Source organism: Ciona robusta, chromosome 11 (assembly GCF_009617815.1).
Source record: "Ciona robusta chromosome 11, ASM961781v2".
NCBI classification, from domain to species: Eukaryota; Metazoa; Chordata; class Ascidiacea; order Phlebobranchia; family Cionidae; genus Ciona; species Ciona robusta.
In genome coordinates, this window is record NC_143245.1 from 8068301 (window position 1) to 8085885 (window position 17585).

At 38.2% G+C, this 17585-nt stretch overlaps 4 protein-coding genes across 5 annotated transcripts; 2 read left to right on the forward strand and 2 right to left on the reverse strand.

The window, feature by feature from the left end:
• Window positions 1-102: 102 nt before the first annotated feature.
• LOC149729079 (EKC/KEOPS complex subunit TP53RK-like) lies at window positions 103-1655 on the reverse strand. Its single transcript, XM_089889145.1, has 2 exons — window positions 1518-1655; window positions 103-1111 (listed from the first exon to the last, which is right to left on the reverse strand). Exon 2 carries the CDS (start codon window positions 1100-1102, stop codon window positions 413-415), a length of 690 nt encoding a protein of 229 aa, XP_089745271.1. The 5' UTR covers window positions 1103-1111; window positions 1518-1655; the 3' UTR covers window positions 103-412.
• Window positions 1545-2185, forward strand: LOC149729080 (protein transport protein Sec61 subunit gamma). The gene has a single exon (XM_089889158.1). It carries the CDS (start codon window positions 1730-1732, stop codon window positions 1934-1936), a length of 207 nt encoding a protein of 68 aa, XP_089745284.1. The 5' UTR covers window positions 1545-1729; the 3' UTR covers window positions 1937-2185.
• On the reverse strand, window positions 1646-4738 carry LOC149729081 (membralin-like). The gene has a single exon (XM_089889118.1). It carries the CDS (start codon window positions 4660-4662, stop codon window positions 2623-2625), a length of 2040 nt encoding a protein of 679 aa, XP_089745244.1. The 5' UTR covers window positions 4663-4738; the 3' UTR covers window positions 1646-2622.
• Window positions 4739-4951: 213 nt separating this feature from the next.
• On the forward strand, window positions 4952-17556 carry LOC149729082 (KICSTOR complex protein SZT2-like). Of its 2 annotated transcripts, none has more exons than XM_089889107.1 (4): window positions 4952-5426; window positions 5624-5690; window positions 5935-6022; window positions 6313-17556. In XM_089889107.1, the coding sequence occupies exon 4, from the start codon at window positions 6321-6323 to the stop codon at window positions 16872-16874; it is 10554 nt and encodes a 3517-aa protein (XP_089745233.1). In that variant the 5' UTR covers window positions 4952-5426; window positions 5624-5690; window positions 5935-6022; window positions 6313-6320; the 3' UTR covers window positions 16875-17556. The 2 variants fall into 2 exon arrangements, with proteins under 2 accessions (XP_089745233.1, XP_089745234.1); XM_089889108.1 differs by having other exon boundaries at window positions 5624-5686.
• Window positions 17557-17585: the final 29 nt, after the last annotated feature.

The following is a 17585-nucleotide window of genomic DNA, read 5'->3' on the forward strand; positions in this document are numbered from 1 at the left end:
GGCCTAATAGGTCGGTTGAAGCTAAAATAACTCGGTTAATCTAAAACTACACGACCGCCCGCCTATATATTGAAATCTCCAAGGAAACAAATCAACAAACCATAAATCAACCAATCTTTATTTCAAGCTGTTCGCTATTTCTAATTCAAGCTGTTCTGAATTTAATTGGGGAGTTTTGAACTATTAAACAAAAAGGTAAAAATATATTTTCTACTTTTTTATCATTTAATTGAGTTTTAAAACTGCATGCTGACAATTGAAGAAAATATGATTGAGAAGAAAAAATTTTTTGTGGTCAAAATAACTTTGATTTTGAACCAAATATTTCAAAAAGACATAAAAATACAAAATATTTGAAGCACAAAAAGTCCGACACATATAGAGCAGCTGATAGACAGCAAGCAAAAATAATCTAACCAATCATTGTTCTTTTCCGCCCCCTCATTCTAACTTCCTCAAACTTTTTAAAAACTGGTTCACAATTTTTGGAAAACGATTTATAAGATTGTAAAAGTTTTTCAAATAAATCTTCAGAATCGGGATGGGAGCTTAAAAACGCACGCTCTAGAACATAAAGATCAACTCCTTTGTCTTCTGCTAAAGAGGAAGACTGACTCAACCCAAAGTCAATCATGTAAATAATGGGACCATCATTTTGATCGGATGTTTTCAAAATCATATTTGAAGTGGTAAGGTCTCCATGTATGATATCTGCATTATGCATCTTTGCAAGAATTTCTCCAATTTTTTCAACACCGCAAACTACTTCGTCAGAAAGTTTTTTCTGTGAATTATTAGAAATGAAATCCTTCATCGTACAGCCAGGTATTTCTTCCATGAAGATAACACTCCCAACTAAATCAGTGAAGTAAATAGCAGGAGTAGCGATCCCAGCCTTCCTACACCTCTGTAATGCTCGGACTTCTTGTGTCAACCTCTTTTTTGTCAATTTTTCATCAATTTCTGGAAGCCGATATTTCTTTGGAAATCTCTCCTTCACAATGCAGTTTCTCCCAAGAAACTCTCCTTTGTAAACCTTGGCTTCAGCTCCCTGCTTTATCAGTTCAAGGTCATGGCAGTAGGCTGCTTTCTTTGCCTCCATTTTGTGGTTCTGTGTGATTATTTGCATTTGTTTAAAAGATTTGACGGTGCTAGTAAAGAATCTTTCCCCCACCTTATTTGCTAACCACTATAACAACTAACCCCCATACCCACTAACCCCCTAACCTAGGGTTAGTGGTTAGCAAATAAGGTGGGGGAAAAGATTCTTCACTAGCACCGATTTGACATTAAAAAAAGGAAACCTTTAAAAGTCTTAACATATGTTGTGTAGCAAGAAAGTGTTGAATATTAATTTCATGTTAATTTTGAAATTGGAAAATGGCCATTTTCATGTTATAGAAGTTGTACTAGTACACCAAAAAAACATGACGATTGAGCACGTGACTTTTGATTTAAACGTAAATAACTAATAAACTGTTTCGCGATTAATAAATAAAATGTTAGAACACTCTTACCTGTCAAGCGATGTTGGTTTGATGAGAATGTATTCGATTTATTACGTCATTGCGATTTCTATGGATATCGATATTCGTTACGCTTCGGCGCTGATGACGTAAACGCTTGTGTTACGTGTACAAGCAACTTCTATTTCGTCACAAAACAAAACGCGAAGTCGCATCTTCATTATTGCTTTGCTATCTCGAAGACAAGACACAAGAAATCAAAGATGGATCAAGTAATGGCATGGGTTGAACCTGGGAAACAATTCGCAAAGGATTCTATTCGGCTTGTAAAGAGATGTACGAAGCCCGACAGAAAGGAGTTCCAAAAGATCGCGGTTGCTACCGCTATTGGATTCGCAATAATGGGATTTATCGGTTTCTTCGTCAAACTGATCCATATCCCAATCAACAACATTATCGTGGGAAGTTAAGAAAAAGAAACAAAATGGATTATGTTTCAATTTGTGCAAATATTTTGAAGTGATTGGTAAAAGTAGACTTTGGTGTTTTAATGTTTCATTTGTTAAATTTCGGAAATTATAAGTTTAATACCAAACTACTGCGAATGTTGTAAGATACCAATCGCTATAGAACTGTTTTTTTTCACTTGTGCGCAAGAACTTAAAAATCATTTTTAAAATTCTGTTTTACTTTTGCAATACAAAGAGTTATAACATCAAGTGTTTTTACGAAAGCAGCAAATTAAAATCATCTAAAATTCACATAAAACATAAATACTTGTTAATTTCAACTAAGTACAATGCTTAAAACACAGATAATCCTAAGTTTTATAATAATAATTTCTAACGGTTTTCTAACATACTGGTATAGATGGTCCAATATTATATGTACTAAAACGAAACAATTGCAACTTTAGTTTAGTTGTTGGTGTGGTAAAGCAAGTGGGGAAATTAACATCTGTACTCCAGTGTCACAGTGGTAATCTCAATGAACCAATGTAGTCTTAAATTTAACATCAGCTTCGAAAGTGAATAAAAATAACGCATGCATAAAAGTTGAGATTAAAAATGTTTTGTTAAAACCTAAAAAGTTTGACAAATGGAGTGGAAAATTAAAAACAAACTAAAAACATTATTTTAAAATAAGTTAAAAACATTTAAACAAGAAATTTATAAACTTCCATTGGCTGCAAACTAAGCCCTGGTGATAAATTGTTATGCACGACCACAGCAAGTAATGATAAGCCTACAGCGGAGAGCAAGCACGCTACAGCTATTTTAAAAACTGATTTACCAAACACATAACGGACAATGTTTTGTGGGGAATGAATTAAAAACTCCCGGATGTCAGTCAAAGGTAGCAGTAAGGACAATTTTCTTGTTTTTTTTTCAGATACTGAAAGGTTTAGGATGTCGTTCAAGTCAATATCTTGCCCATCATGTAAATCTGGCAACACTGGATTATTAGGCTGGTCCAAAGGTTCTGTTGGAGGTGCGTGTGGTTGATCATCTGCTGGGGTGGGAGGGGTGTTCTGTGCGTTTCCATCTCGGTTGTTTCCGTTGTTATTGTTGTTAGAGTTATCCGTTCTATGTTGTCTGTTACGTTCGTTAAGGGCAAGTATCTGCCTGTGGATGGCTGGTAGCTCATAATGGTGGAGAAAATACAGCATGGAATGAAGAATTAGGAGCCATGAAGTGAATAACGCAAGTTTGCTGTACTGTCCGTTGAATCTATAGTGGTAGATGTAAAATGAGAAGTGGTAGAGATAGAAGAATCGAACCCAGTGTCTTCTGCCTACCATTGTGTGAAGGCAGATGACATCAAACTGGTCAGCCGCCCATATGATTAAAATAACATAAAAAGCAACGGTAGAATCATGGAAGAACTCTGTCATTATTTCTTCCATGCCAACTAATGCAAGTATAATGGTAAGCATGGGAGCTGCAGGAAAAGCAAGTCGTGTGTCTGTGTCTAACAGTCGAAGTACTTCAACCATAAACATGAATATTTGATGGTACGAGTAGCGTAGAAGCATCGTTACTATGAGAGTGAACACTATCATTGCTGAGAATGCGATTATAACCGATGCATGGTTAACCCAAAGTGTGACAAATCTAAAGTATTCCCCTGTCACAAGGTTTCGTAAATATCCTTGAGAATTATCTTTTTCGGCCAATTTCTTAATGCTTGTCATCAAATAATCATCATACCCAAGAAACGTCTCCAACATAAACTTCTTGAGGCCACTCCCAAAACACTGGTCTTTATCTGGATTCAAATTCACTACAAGAGTTGGAATGGCAAGCACACTTCGTGCTTCTGATGATAAACGTAAATAGCCAAACTCGGAGCTATATTCAATCGCGTAGTAACTCCTTATTGGTGATGGTTCAAATGGACTGAACACTGTTTCAAAGTTATCTCCAACAATAAACTCATCATCTATAAAACTTCCACCATCTTGGTCTCTTGTTTGAACCATAGTCATATGAGGCATCACTGAAGCAAGTTTCTTTAAAATTGAGAGTTTAAAATCCTCTACATATTCGTCAACCAGGACTGGACATTTTCTATCAAATAACCCAAATATTCGCATGGCCTCTAGTTTGGCAGTATTTGGAGTTTTGTCTTTTGATTGGTGATCTAGGTTTTGAATTGCGAATGGATATTTTTGAAATAAGTCAGCTTGCCATTGCTTTAAATTAGAAAGTTGATTATTCTGTATCGGAACTGTGTATTTGTACTCCATGTTATAGCCAGTGGATTGCACAGACATTTTCGAATCATCAAGATGTTGGCTCGCAAAATAAAGTTTATAGTTTGGTAAACTTTCATTGTATGAAACCTGGGCCCTAAGAATCCCATTTCTTGGCCAAATGTCACTCACATGGTTAAGACAGTCGCTTGTGCTCCGAACGAGTGCAAAATGAATGTAAATAAGCAAAGATAACATTCCTAATGCGTTCATCAACGTGAAGAATTCAATAAGTCGCCGTGAAACAGGTTTAAAATATCTTGTATACCTCATAGTGAGGTTTAAAAATAAGTAATGCATAAAAACACCCTCACGATTATAAAGGTTAAAATTGTTCACATTTCTTGTGTGTATTCTTGGCAATGGCTGTGGAGGTGAGTTATCAGATGTTCTTCCATCTGTGTTTGATGCCTGTTCACTTTGAACTCCATTGTCAGCCATATTAATTTAAACACAAGTAATTTACCTAAATATTAACTCTATGTAATACAAAACGTGAAAATAATGTTAATAGAGTTCTGTACATATTAATTTATTTCACACAACTAATGGCTACAATATCTTTACCTAGGACAGTTTTTCATTAAAACCTATATAATTACTTGCGCAAGAGTATTTATCATAACAGTAATATAATATAAAACGGTCAAGTCTCGTCTCTATCGTAACAACGGAACTACAATTAGTAATTAGTATTTATAGTAAAGATATAATAAAAGTCTCCGTAATCCTATTAGTACCGCAAGCCTTATGCTGTAAACAACAAACTACAAACCGAGTTCATGCGATAACTGCGGCGAAAAGAAACAAAAATTTGCTTTGACAGCTGGAGCGTGGACTTAATCGTGACACTCACAGCCATAATTTTGTCCCTAAATTTCGGCAATTTTGTAATTTTTAGAAATAAGATATCAATGGTTAATTTGGGGCAGTGTCTAATATTAAATGTTTGCAGTTTAAATGTAAACAATAACCTGTAATATTGAAAAACGTTGGCAAAACACTGTGAGTGTGATGATAAAGTGCAAATAATAAAAACATCTTGCTCACTGGAGCAAATCTTATAGAAATCATATTTTATTTCATTCTCAAAACAAACGGAGGCGTACCTCGTGCAAATATTGTTTCTACGTTCGATGTTTTGGAGTATATCTCGTCTGTAAACGCTACAATAGCTGTGTCAGCTTAAGCATTGACGAGCGAAGGTATGTTGGGTGCTAGTGAAGAATCTTGCCCCCCCCCCCACCTTATTTGCTAACCACTAACCCCTATATAACCACTTACTACTAAACCTAGGGGTTAGTGGTTAGCAAATAAGGTGGGGGGAAGACTCTTCACTAGCACCGTATGTTGCTGTACTTACACTTGTGAATTTCATTAATTAATATTCAAATATTTGCAGGTTTTTCACAAGCCGCGATTTCATCAACTTTACGTTTCATAACCAAGGATAATCGAGTTAATTGTAGGTAGGTCTACTAACTATGTTAGGCCTAACTTATTATATAGTGACACCCATTCAAAACCATTAACAGCATAATTCCATTCTGCCATAATAATTTTGTACTTTTTTAGTATTTTATTTAGAAAAAATAAACTAAGGATTGCTGGGATACTGACCATACATTGGGTGTTTTACGTAATGTCAGCCAAATAGAATGTGATGATAAGCAAGTTATTTATTCTTAATAGTTACGGTGCTTTTATTTACAGTGAATACATTCAAAGAGTTTTTGCGGTATCTCTACTGATTTACCAATGTCAACGAATTATACTCACATCAGCCTATGAACATAACAAGGTATTGTTCAATGTTATTTTATTAGAAAAATAAACAATACCATATGCGGTTTGGTTTGTTTATTAGACTCGCGTTCGCATTTTAATAACGAACCTAGTAAAAATGTTTTATATGCAGAGGTGCTGTAATGGTGTAGGGGGGGGCACAAACTGTATGAAACAAAACACCTTTACAATAATAACTGTCATTGTCCTGCCAAGTGAGGATAAACAGTTTTTATTTATTCACTTGTGTTATTAAATTCTATGTATTGTACATGCTTTCTAAGCTCTTGGGTATTTGATTGACAGGTAACAGCATGGAGCTACAAACCACCAACAAGGTAATAGACGCGAAAGAAGTTTTCATTCTTCTCAATCGAGATTTTCGCATATCAAGAAATATTCGACTAAGTTGGTTTTTCAAGAACCTGAATTTACCTTTCCATGCAATTAACCCAAATGATAAAGATGCAGCAGATACTTCTGGGGTCCAAGTTGTATCAGTTGTTCCTTCAGAAAATGATGAGATACAAAGTGATAATGACGTTTACCGCGTCACTACTGATACAAAACTTACATTCATTTCAAGCGGATGTCGATTGGTTTTTGGACTTGATTTATCCGCGTCTTTATTACGTGTGGACACATTTCAGCATTGCGTTGTTATAGAATCAATTCTATATAACTTGGAGGAATGTCTGGTGTCATTAATCAAGCCCCACACCTTGCCTGGGACTTATACCGGTCCGCTTATCAACCCTGAGATTTATGTGACAATATTCGTTCAATGGCATGGGACCAATTATAACAGCGAAATAAGTATTGGTATGGAAAGAGTGAAGCAGAAGGTTCTTGTACAAGGCTGTGTGTTAAATGAATCCTCTATCTGCCACATCATTGAAACAGTAGAAAGCAAGATATACAACATTATACGAATGGATGAACCTGGACGGTTGAAATCAGCTCTGCAGAAACGGGATGATATCCTTGTTGGTATACTACGTACCGGGTTGCTAGCACTTGGTCTTTTACCATCAAACACAAGCTCTGGAGTTATTATTTTAACTGATGGTGTCCTTGGGGAGCCAGATGCTTCAACGCTTGAGCTTCTACTCAGCCAATACCAGAATTCAACCACTTCATGCTCATTCATTCATCTCAACCCTTCAGCTTTCTCACTTTGTGACTTCGGTTGTATCTCCAACTGTGAGTTAATGCAGTTTGTTGCTAACTCCACTAAGGGTCAATATATAGACACATTTGCTCTGCCTGTTACTACATCTGATGAAATGAACTATTACCAGAAGTCCTTGTTGCAATGGAGGTTTCAGATGTGGGATAAAGAGTTGGAATTAATTGATGTTCCATTAGATAACTTTCGTAACCAATGCTCTGGTATTGAACTGAGAAGCATAATACGATACCCGGACGCGCAAGAGACTTTAATCACCAGAAAACAAGACGAGAGAACTCTTCGTGTACCTTTAAACACTGTGGTTAGTTCCCGTATTCGTGAAGGTTACGAGATTAAAAGCATCACGCAGACCAAGAACAACATAGAGATCCATTTAAAATATCTATGGTGGAAAAATCCAACGTATATTGAATACAAAGCATCAGCCTCATGGCCGCTGTCGAGAAACCCAACTAAAGTAGTCGTTTATGTCACAAGCACGTATGAGTTCCTACACGATGCCAGTAAACGAAGCCAATCAAATAACTGGATGATGCCAAGACGACAGCTACTTCATAGATTCCTGAGGTTTCTTCAAGACCTTCTTCAAGCTGACCACATGTTATACCACCTTCAGTCGTTTGTGAACGACCCTGTAAGATACACAATCTTTGATATCCTGAAGCATGGACAGGGCTTGTTCTATTTGCCCCCAAACGCATCAGAATACGTTCTATCCACGCAGGCAGAGCACGTGCCATCTTTATTCTCATCATATTGGAAACCTATCTTATCATTAGATGTAAGTATATGGCAGAAGTGGTTGCACATACACCGCATACATCTTATACTAAAACACGATACACCACTACCGAAGTTCATCTCTGATGGCCAAAACAACACATTCCAATGCTGTCTTGCATTCTCCCACTTAACCATGATGCTAAAGAATTGGTGTTCCTTTGTGCTAATGGAGAACCACACATATGTTAAGTTTGTGTACGAATCAACCAATGAGGAAACACCAACCTCATTCTTTCTTGTCAGGCTATCGAACAAATCCCCAGCTTTGGTTCTTAAACTTGCTTTCCAAATTGGGGTGGCTGGACAGACCAGGAAAAAGCTTGTAATGGAGTTACAAGAGAAAGTTGCTGCCCTTTCCACCCCTACTGCTACCAGCATAAAAAGATCTAGACACCCAACTGCAAGGTCTCCCGGCATGAAATCAAACCGTCCACATTTTTCTGCAGCTGAAAACTGTGCAGTGTTAATGCACAAGCCTGTGGATCAACTGTTAGTGAGGTATCAACATCACCCGAGAGATTATTTGAAGCCGCCACCTTTGCCTGATTATCAGCACCGCACACTAGCTGGAAGCAGTGGTGCTGCAAACCGCATGCGAAATGTGAAGTGGTATTTACAGCATAAGAGGTATGTATGGTCCCTCACTAACACAACAGCCACCCCATTACGGATGGAAGTCGCTGATGATTTATCCAAGCTACTGGTGAAGCTGCGACTCGCTGAGGGATATCACATCGCTCATTCATCATCAGGGGTTGTGAATTTAGCTCGAGAGTTTCCAATGACATCATTATGTTTGGACCCTGGTCATAACTCAGATGTGAGCAACTATTGCTTGGTCCAGTACGTCCTCTTTCCTGCTATGCTGAGATCAACTGAGTCTTCAATGAGTAGCAATGATACAGAGGAAGATGAGGAAGAGAATGAAGCGAGAGAAATAATCCTCGCTGTGGAAGTATGGGTCGAGCCTCAAGATGGCGCTATACGTCAATTTATTCCGAATCTTAAGTCCGATAACTCCAGTTATTCTAACACTCATTCAACAAGCACAGGAACAGCTAGCACCAGCAGTCTTCACCAGGAAGCATGCACAAGTCGGGACATCGTGCCATATTATGAGAATCTAACTCACAGCGAAGTTGCTGAAGCTATCATAAAAAACGACACCTTATGTATAAGTAACGTGGTGACTTTGGAACATATCCAGTTGATGTGCTCAAACCATGAGGTTTCAAATATATTCCCAAGGATTTCTACACGAGATACTTGGCCTGCAAATCAGGACAGCAACAACAGTGAGATAAAACCGAACCTCAGAGCTCAGACCTACCATATGTCAGTTGAACACATTAGTAACGAGGTAATGTATTTTCCTTGCTTGTTCAATACAGTTGCATTACTGGACAAAAGCTCAAGGGTTAAGATGTTGTTTATGTCATTATGTGAAGACAAATGCGATACAAGCAGCCCCAATGTTTCTCTCTTCTCAAATTTTCACAACAGGCTGGAAAATCTAAGCGACTGCGAGATATCATTATCCACAGAAGACCAAATAGAAATCAACCAGCATATGGTGAAGAGGAATGATGATATGAAAACGCATGGTATAGAAGAGGGTAGTAATCAAAACTGGCGTTGTTACTTGAAAAGAGGGGATGATGGTCAGGTGTTTGTCATTCTTTTCCCTGCAACATATTCGGACTTTGTTAAAATGATTAGCAGCCAATGTGATGAACAGAATGAATGCAGCACCAGCTCAAGTGCTAATACTTTGATGGAGAGTGAAACAAGCGTACAGGAGCCATCCATCTTATCTCCAACTTACACAAACAAACCAACAGAAGCAGGTTCAATATACAGAGCAGCACGTCGCATTTCCGTGAAGAGACTTGCGTCCATGCATCAAGATGATACTGAAGTTACAAACCAACCTCAGCTTACAAACTACACAATGCAACTCTATGTATACAACTGTTCAATGCAGGCTTTGGTTACAAGTTCTCTACAAGGAGTCAAGTTACAGCATGAGATAAAATGGCCGGACTCTATCCAAGACCACAGATTCAACCAAAGTAATACACCAGCATTCCATGACATGCGTACAACATTTAATCTGTCTCCTAGCAGGGACTTTGACACCGTGAAGTCATCTCCTTTAAGTCCGGACACAAATGATGATGTGTTCTCGCTTCATTCGACAGAGAATGCTCATTTAAACGGCGTCTGCAACAACATTCTTGATCTTTATCATAAATCATTTGTCGTTGGATTGTTTGCTGCTGTGCAGACCAAGGAAAATTTGGCCATTAGCAAAGATGATCTAAATATTGTCACAGACCTTATATGCAGTGAGTCTTTAGATGAAATTGATATCACAGATCTTGTGCTTTTAAATTGCCCTCAAGTAATTGAATTCAAAAACTCCCATCTTGGAAGCGCGAAGAATGCATCAGATACTTTCCCTCCAAGTTGCGACATTGAAGATTTGTGTTTGGATGCAACTAATTTAAAGCACTCCAATGAGCCAAGCCACCCTGGTGAGAATGCTACATCTAATTCAGAGGAAGTTGATAATTTATTAAACAACCTAAAGGAAGATAACCCGAAGGTGGATAGTGAAGAACCAGTACAAGGACAAGATCCTGCCACCATCACAAGAAACATGACGTCAGCGGATCGGAAAAGTGCCTTCCACTCTGTTCCTCGTCACCCGAGGCGCACAAGAGCCTCGGAGAATGAGCCTGTTGCCACACGGGGGAGCACAAGCACAGATGAGGACCTGGAAGAAAAATCGAATCAACAGAAGAAATATAAAGGTCGAAAAGTTGAGCGTCAGTTGCCGACGGTGATAGTTAAAAAGTTGGAAGCAAAGTCAACGTCCCCAGTTCAGTTTGGCTGGGACAATCTTCCTAAGTTTTCATTCTTGCTTCTCCAAACATCTCATGCGCGCCACATCTCTGGCACAAACGAACAAGTTGAGAAACAGTTTCAAAACATCCTGAATAAGTACTGCCATGTAGTTCCAGGTGTCCCTGATTTATATTATGCAAAGAGACCAGGCACTCCTATTCGTGAAGACCCAATATCCCACAGCCAACCTGATAGCGACTTTGACACCTTACATTTTGATGTGAGTCACCAGTATGACAACAACCAGAGTTTAGATACTTCTTCCCCTGCTGTTTACAAGATGGAGCAGGAACCAAATCTATTTGTAAGATCGCCGTATGATGATGATTCAGATTCCTCTGATGAGAGCAAAGAGTCACCTTTATTTCTTTGTCTTACCTGTACGGTTAAAGATAGAGCAACCGGGAACCATGGAACCACAGCTGTCAATAGGCTTCCCATGAAACTGCAGGATATTCTGACATGCTTTGAAAAACCTTGCGAGGAGATTTTCCTCAAAGATTTGAAGATAACTCTTGACTTGATTTGGATATATCTTCCCAAAGATGCAAAGCTTGAATCTGAAAATTCTACAATTCCTATTGATTGCTTACAGTGTACAGAAGGTACAAAGCAAAGTATTGAGTGGCTTCTGGAAGATGAGATTATATCTTCATTAAGAACTTGTGAGCCTATCAATAAAACAACACTGGATCGAGCTGTAACACACATCATGAAATCAAAGTCAACTAACTGTTCAGTTCTTCCCGTTCCACTAAACTTTATTTTCGGCACAGACAAAAGCAAGAACCTTTTTGCTGAAGAGTTTGAACGTAAACGTCTGGCGAATTATAAGCTGAAAAAAGAGAGCGACTATTACTACCTCAGCTTGGAGCAAACTTTGCCACAGCTACCAATCTTCACTTCATCCAGATGCCAAGTAATCAATGATAAATCAGCCGCAGGTAAATCCAAAGGAGAAATGCATGATTCCAGTTCTGATTTCAAAACCGATTCCCCAAAACCAATAAAAGATTCGTTCCAAGACACACCTTCGTTTCCAAGCCCTGTAGACTTCCAGTTCCTACTTGGACAACCAACACAGAACACTGCTTCAACATTATCTCTTCATGCAATAGAAGCCGATGTGAACCCACTTACAAGGTTAATGAACACTCCATCATTTAAATCAGCCTCAACCACTGATGTTACCTATGGCAGTTTTCCTTCTCAAAGATCATCATCTGTTTCCGTATTGAAAGGGAATGAGTCTTACAAGCCACCAAGTAAAACAAGACCTTCACCTTTACACCTATTGAGACCAACAGCTTCAGATCATTCCCTTCGTGGCTCCTTGGCTCAACCATCGCATCCGGTCTTAAACATTTCATTAAGCAGTGGAACAAGCAGAGATGCGGGCTGTTTTTCCCCTCTTCGCCTTGCTACAGGCAGCACTATGTCCATGCCAGTAACACCTTCAGGAACAGGTTCTAAACAACCTCAGTTTTACTTTCCCTCCGATGTCCAGAAGCAAGTTTATGAATCCCACCCAACATTTTCTCTAAATAACTTTTGTCAAGATGTCGCAGTTAGCCCGATATCTGACGCATCTCCAAGACACTTCAGCCAAACAAGTTGGCTTGGGTCTGGTTATGAGGGTGAAGCAAGTGAATCTGAAGGAGATGAAGATGGTTGCCACATCCTACAAGAAGCTTACAGCCAACTCCCAAACTTCTGGCTCATCATACAAGTGTTGGAAAACTCTTCCAATCTCTTTTTTCACCGTCGAAACAGCACCAAAGTTTTATCCGCAGTTCAGGAAGAACATTCAAGGATCTTCAAGGCAATTGCAACCAATATAAGATCAGCATGCAGAGGTATCAACCAAACTTTACTTTTAAAGGAACTTCACTATAGTCTCAAATGTAATCCACTTCTTATTGAAAACACTGCTGAAGATATTTGGAAAACAGATTCATCTAGTTTCTATCACACATCTATAGATGATACGGCTAGGGGTGAGAACAACACAGACGGTGGAGATTACCTGGCAGCTAACATGATCATGCCACATGGCCACTTTGAATGTGAGTGTGTATATCAGCAATATATTCATTTACATCACCGGATAGCAGAACCTACATCTTCTGTGAATCAATCTATTGCTTTGTCCACTGTGAGAAACGCATTCAAGATTGGTTCTGTAATAAACCAGAAGAACATGTACGTGTTTAAACTCGAAGATGAAACGGTTTATTATTGTCGCATCAAAGAGGAAGGCAGGAGAAGTGAGACTCCATCAGGAAGAAGGTCATCTCTGCTCCCATCCGGATCAGAGAGTGACCATCCTCCACTGAGGAAACGAGACTCAAAGAGGAGTTTGAATCAGGATTATGAACCAAAGCTCTGCATCTGTTGGTATGGAGTCCACCGACCAAAGTCTGACCACAAAGCCGAACTCAATACATTGAAGGATTCTGTTGTGAGAAGACTGGATGATGTGGTCATAGAGAACATCACCTTAATGCTGAGTAGGAATCCACAGTTTAAACTAACCCCTGCAGATGTAAGGCTAATTCAGCCAAGACTGCTTAGTGACCATGGGTCAGTTTACCCTGTTGCGCCAGAAAAAGCTTTACATTTCTCTATTTCGAAAAGAATGGCAACTAAAAAAGATGTATCATCTTTGTTGTATTATATTCATCAGAATCTGTTGCAATTCATGACAATACCAAGGTATTCTGAACCAACGTCACTGACTGGGCACTTCTTACCTTACTGTACAGGAATGGTTGACAATTCTGCCAGTAAGGTCACAGTTCCGAGCAGCATCTATCTTTTTAATGGGTACGTAGAGAAAAGAAGAAAAAGGGAAGGAATTGGTTGCGTGTTCTTTGATATATTGAATGTTTCTGATGAAGCTGGAATCACTATGGAAGAATTGAGCGATATTAATAAACTTAATGAAGTTATTCAAGTGAGAAGCATAGAGAATGTAGATGGTGGAACTAAAACACCACTTCTTAACTTCTGCTTATGGATCCGAGGCTCTTTAAACCATGAAGACCTTCAAAAACATTTTGAAACTTCCGTGAGAAATGGTTTGGTTGACTTTATACTTGAGAGGCTTCTAACACTGCCATTACATGCTGCACCATCACCTAAGCCCGGTGCAGGAAAAACTGATGCAATGCGGACACTGGATTTCTCATCAGGTGCATCTACAGAAACACAAACTTTACAAATAGTTAGCAAATCAAAACTTGAAGACAAACAGCAAAGAGAGCAAATACCTACTTTGCCGATTGATAATAAAGAGACGCTCTCACATCATTATCATAGTTTGCTACTTAACTGGTTGGAGCAAATAAAGGAGCTGTCGATCCCTTCATTGCATTATAAGGATTTGGAATTTAAATGTCAGTTATGTTGCAATGAGGTTGTTAATATTGTGAAAATTGTCAAAGATGTCGTGTCGGACTCATCTGTGCTTCTGTATCTTAAAACACAAAGCACTGATGGGTTTGTTCAAATAATGGATGAAACAGAAGCCACAAAACTTCATGTTTTTCCTGGGCAATCTTACCAGTGTATAATTATCACACGAAACTTTAAATTGTGGAAAAGAAGTGCTGGCATGGATACTGAAGCATTGAAAACTACCTCGAGGTCGTTGCAAAAGTTTGAGGCTCACGATGCATCAGTTAAGCCAGATAAAAGTCCGTGTCCACAACATGAATTAATAACTTCATCATCATTTATACCAAGACAACATTTTGTTTACCTTACGATGTCTAATAATAATTTGCTTACCTGGTGTTATAACTTGTCCAATGAGAAAGCCCTACTGCTGTTTAAGAAGTTGTCCAAATGCTCTGAGTTCCACAATGCAAGGTTTTTACTGCTGGAAAATATAACGTATCAAAAACTTGGTCTTTTTAACGCTGGTGTGAAAACCAAACCTAAGGACATTTACTCAGTGGAGATGCTGTCCTATTATAAGCATTACCCTGTTGGTGAAAAGAAATACAGATCCGCGTTTGTGGAAAGATATGTGGATGATATATATTTGAACAACCAACCTATGCAACCATTTGGAAGGATGGAGACTTCAGAAAAAGATAAAGTGAAACTAAACGGTCAGCAAGCCTTGTCTATGATTAAGAAGAAAGTGGAAATAAACGAAGAGAAAAGAATGCATCTTGTTGATTTGTATCATTCAATATGCCATTCAACTATGACAGTACAAACTGTCTCAGTGACAACTTTACATGTAGTGCTTGCTTGCAGTCGACAACTAAGTCAAGCTTACTCTCCAATGTTATGCACACAAGAAATGAGACAAAGGTACAACTGCTTGCTTGTTCAGAAAGATGGTGGATCTGATAAAGCTGAGAAACTCACTAAACCTCATTCCATGCTTTCAATGAAGTCTTCCTTCCTAGGAGCATACAGGAGAAAATCCGGGGACTCAGTTTCGAAGCTAAATCCTGACAAACCTGAAGGTTGTGAAATGAAAAAGGCTTTCAAAGACATCTCAGCTCAGTTTGTTGGTTTATACTCCAAGCATTGGAATGGGTTTGCTGAGTTTAAGATAAAAGAACCATCTGGAGCTCAGGTTAAGGTTGCTGCTAAGAAAAAACAAAGTGCGTTGTATGAAAAGTTGGGAAGCACAAATTTTCTGTACCGTGCGATCCCTGGTGGGATGCTACTTATCAGTTTCAAAGTTGGGGAGGAGCATTTTAATGTCAAACTGTACGCTCTTGATATTTCACAATTTTCCAACATGATAGAAACACCTCAACAAAAATTAAACGTAGCTTTTATCAACGAGTGTGAAAAATTCAAAGAAAATCTAAACGGAAACAAGTTTGCTCTGACTTTTCATATACACTGCATTAGACAGATCTTAAGAGATGACATGCACCGTTATAAGCATTGTGATGTCATTGGGATGCTTCAAGGGTTGATCAACTACTTTCAACCGCTGCTTAGTGATGTTTCCTCACACCTCATGCTTGATGTGGTAGAAGTGGCTTGCCATACTTCATGTGTAGGAAGGTTTTATAACTTCCTGGTTCGAACAGTTGGTCATATTCACTTTAGTTCCTACTGTGTCAATAAGAACAACAGTGAAGATAGTATCTTGTTCTCGTTGCAACCACTTGATAAACAACATACTTCTACTTGTACATCCACAGCACATGACGATCGGAACACTTGTGTGATTGTGGCTCCGATTGCCACGGATTCTTCGGAATCCATAACATTGCAATACTTTGTTCTACTGAGTAAAAAAGAGCAACATGTGAAGCGGCAATATTCACAATCATCCACCAGAGAAGGAGGGCAAGGGTCAAGGAGGTTTTCAGAAACTACCGATGCTGCGATATTTAACAAAGTAAATAAGATTCAAATCAAATCTATTGAAGACAAAACCTCAAGGGCTGAGCACAATTTTGCTGATTGTGAGAAGGAAAGAACAAGAAGTTCACTTCAACGTATTGTGTCGTTTGCAAGTGAGGAATGCTATAGACAAACTTTATGGGAGAAATTAACATTCGCTGCATCTTTTGATAAAACCCATCACGATTTCACATTTTCAGAGTTGGATGTATTGCTCAGTTTAATGCAATACGAATCAGCGTCAAAATTTGATCCAGAAATTATGAAAAAACTTTGCAAACATAAACCGGTAAAAAGAGGGCTTGCTTTGCAGAAGCGACTCTTGAAGAAGTTTCCTAAGAAAACATTAACGCTTGTAACAAATGATGGCAGCATCACACGCGTGTGCGTGATCACTCAACATGTAATGATTGTGGTTGAAGTCAAGAACGGGGCACAAACTTATGAGATTAATGTTGCCCAACCACACAGTAATGTGCTACAGTTGCTCCCACAAGCGAGCGCTAATATATCTGGTGAGGTCCAACAACAGATTCAACAACTACTAAAGTTGGTGCTACAAGAGTCTCACTTTGATATCTTCTTATCATGGACGTAATGAAACATTTTATATTTATCTTCATGCATGTTAACTGTCCATCCACAGAAAAGAAATGTTTGTTACTAAACATAAGAGTCGCCCTTTTTTATCTATCAATTTGTTTAAATTACTATAATTTATCAACTATGAAAGTATTGTGACACGAGCTACTTTTACCGTGGTCTAAATTTAAAGTGTGTTGATAACCATAATTGTTAAAAACTACACTAGAGATATATCGTAAGAAATATATTGACTGTGTTTTTCTTTCAAACTGATTAAATTTTGTTTGTTTTCATTTAAGTTTTCACATGGCTTTGTTTTGTTTATCATACAAAGTCATACATTATAAAGAATAATGTATTTCAGTATCTATTTGTGTTGTTTTTTTGACAACTATTAATTGTAAACCTTGTTTTGGTAAATAATCATGTTTCTTGCGTAATATGTTCAATTTTGAAAATTAGTCCTATTACGAGAACATTTTTCAGTTGTACCTGTTGCCTTATAATTTACTGCCATTCAATTTATTCAATTCTTTGAAATATATTGAGCACCTAAGTTCCTTTATCACTGACATGCAGTTATTGTATACAGGTGTACAGCTACAAAGCCAATGAGTGTAACTTGATTTATCCTCGCGTGCTGCAAAAAAACGACCATATTATGTAAGATTGAATAAAACTGCACATAAATTTTAGGGCGTAGTATTGCATATAAAACTTATTA

Excerpts from the sequence above, each read along its gene's own strand:
- LOC149729079 (XM_089889145.1), bottom strand. The coding sequence starts at position 1,102 with ATGGAGGCAAAGAAAGCAGCCTACTGCCATGACCTTGAACTGATAAAG.
- LOC149729080 (XM_089889158.1), top strand. The coding sequence starts at position 1,730 with ATGGATCAAGTAATGGCATGGGTTGAACCTGGGAAACAATTCGCAAAG.
- LOC149729081 (XM_089889118.1), bottom strand. The coding sequence starts at position 4,662 with ATGGCTGACAATGGAGTTCAAAGTGAACAGGCATCAAACACAGATGGA.
- LOC149729082 (XM_089889107.1), top strand. The coding sequence starts at position 6,321 with ATGGAGCTACAAACCACCAACAAGGTAATAGACGCGAAAGAAGTTTTC.